The sequence below is a fragment of the Pterocles gutturalis genome, unplaced genomic scaffold (assembly GCF_000699245.1).
Source record: "Pterocles gutturalis isolate BGI_N339 unplaced genomic scaffold, ASM69924v1 scaffold11141, whole genome shotgun sequence".
NCBI classification, from domain to species: domain Eukaryota; kingdom Metazoa; phylum Chordata; class Aves; order Pterocliformes; family Pteroclidae; genus Pterocles; species Pterocles gutturalis.
In genome coordinates, this window is record NW_010097844.1 from 376 (window position 1) to 2,097 (window position 1,722).

Sequence of the window (1,722 nt, forward strand, 5' to 3'; positions counted from 1 at the left end):
GGCTTTCACCTGGTATGGCATGTTGATCTGGCAGCCGGGGATGTCGCGCGTGATGGCCGTGGTGTGGAGCAGGGTGGCCACCAGTGTGCTCAGGATGACCCCCGCATTGACGATGCAGCAGCTCTTCACCTGCGCAGGTCACCTCGCGTCAGCCACCGGCAGCCCTGTTCCTGCTGCTCCCACTGAAAGCACGGTGCCCACCCTGCAGAGACCCCCGCCAGGGGCCACGGAGCCGAGGGAGGGACTGCATGGGGCTTTGGGTGTGAGCTGTCCGGGCAGCGGCACCGCCAAGCTTCCGTTTTATTCCAAGTGTTCCAAATTATTCAATTTATCCTCCTGGAGAAGCCACCCAGCGCAGCCACCCCCCGGTGACACCTTTGCTCCCCATCGCCCAAGACTCGCCCTGCCCAGCCCCAAAGCAGCTTGTGGAGGCCCTGAAACATGAGGGAAGTCGCAGAAGTGACGGGGGAACGCTGTGTCCCTCTCAGCCTGGCCTCGGGGGACCCTCTTACCAGTGAGATGTTATCTCTTTTGTCACTTTCCACCAGCAGCGAGCCTGAGACCAGGAGCTGCTCCGAAAACAGAGGAAGGAGGGTGTCAGCAGCCAGGCACCGCTCCCCACCTCCCACCCCGCGCATCCCAGCATCCCTCCAGCTGCGAACTGGTGCTGGGGGCTGCACGCACACCCCCTCCATCCGCAGAGGGGACAGATGGAAAATGTGGGTGTAAGAGGAGGGGATCTGGCCCCTCATCGGGGGGCGAGGAGGCGGGGGCCAGGCTCATCCCTGCTTACCAGGAGCCCAAGCCAGAAGAGGATCCCGCTGGCCACGGGGAGGGAAGGGGTCTCGTACTCTGACACCGTCAGGATGATCCCGAAGCAGATGTGGATGATCCCGGTGAAGATGTGGATGGTCTGGGGAAAGATGGGGGAGAGGGATCCCCTCCCAGGTCACTCTTGGCCCAGAGGATGGGTGTCGCCGGTGCTCTTAGCCGTGTCCCACCCCATCCCACTGTCACACAATGTCCCTACGGTGCCGAGGAGGGACTCGGGACAGCTGGATGTGCTGGCACCAAAGGGAGCTGGTCCGGAATGTCACCTCTGCCCCAGCTCAAGGACCTCGAGCAGGACAGTCCCTGGGGATATGCAGTCCCTGCTTTGTCCCCAGGGTGCCCCGTCCCCCCGAAACTCCGCGTCTCACCCCCAGCGCCTTGGGCTGAGCCCTCCTGAAGCCTTGGACTTGAAACGAGGATGTGGTGGGTGCAGGCGGCCTGGAGCCAGAGGCCAGCTGGGCAGCTCGGGGATCTGTGGCCGGGATGACCTCCGTGATGATCCTCACCCCCCCGGAGTCAGTCACCGCGGTGGCTGCCATCGCCTGCGGGCAGAGCGGAGACACTGAGGGACCAGGCGAGCTCCCACCCTGCTGGGGACCGGCACATGGGCCATGTCCCCATGAGCAGTGACACAAGAAGCACCGATGTCCTCTTACAAGGATGTCCCACACCCTGTCCTGTACCCGACACCTTGCCCCCCACCCAGGTACCCCCTTCAGCCTGGGCTTGCCCTCCTCCTCCCCACGGCCGCTGTCAGTGACCCCTTCACAGTCGGGATCTCCCCGGGGAGGTGGTGGTCGGATCCTGCCGCCCTTTGCTCCCTGCAGGAAGTTTGTTCATGGAAATCTCATGGAAATCTTGCTCAACAAAGCAGCTTTGCCAACGGAGGGC

General features: G+C 63.4%; 1 protein-coding gene across 1 annotated transcript in view; it reads right to left on the reverse strand.

Moving 5' to 3' along the window:
- Positions 1–1,652, reverse strand: part of LOC104471405 (membrane-spanning 4-domains subfamily A member 15-like) — a gene marked incomplete at both ends in the record, with an annotated part of 1,933 nt that extends 281 nt beyond the window's left edge. The window contains 5 exons of the mRNA XM_010086744.1: positions 10–129; positions 513–569; positions 794–913; positions 1,200–1,373; positions 1,542–1,652. Of these exons, the coding sequence (XP_010085046.1) occupies positions 10–129; positions 513–569; positions 794–913; positions 1,200–1,373; positions 1,542–1,652 (582 nt within the window). The remainder of the gene's footprint in view (positions 1–9; positions 130–512; positions 570–793; positions 914–1,199; positions 1,374–1,541) is intronic.
- Positions 1,653–1,722: the final 70 nt, after the last annotated feature.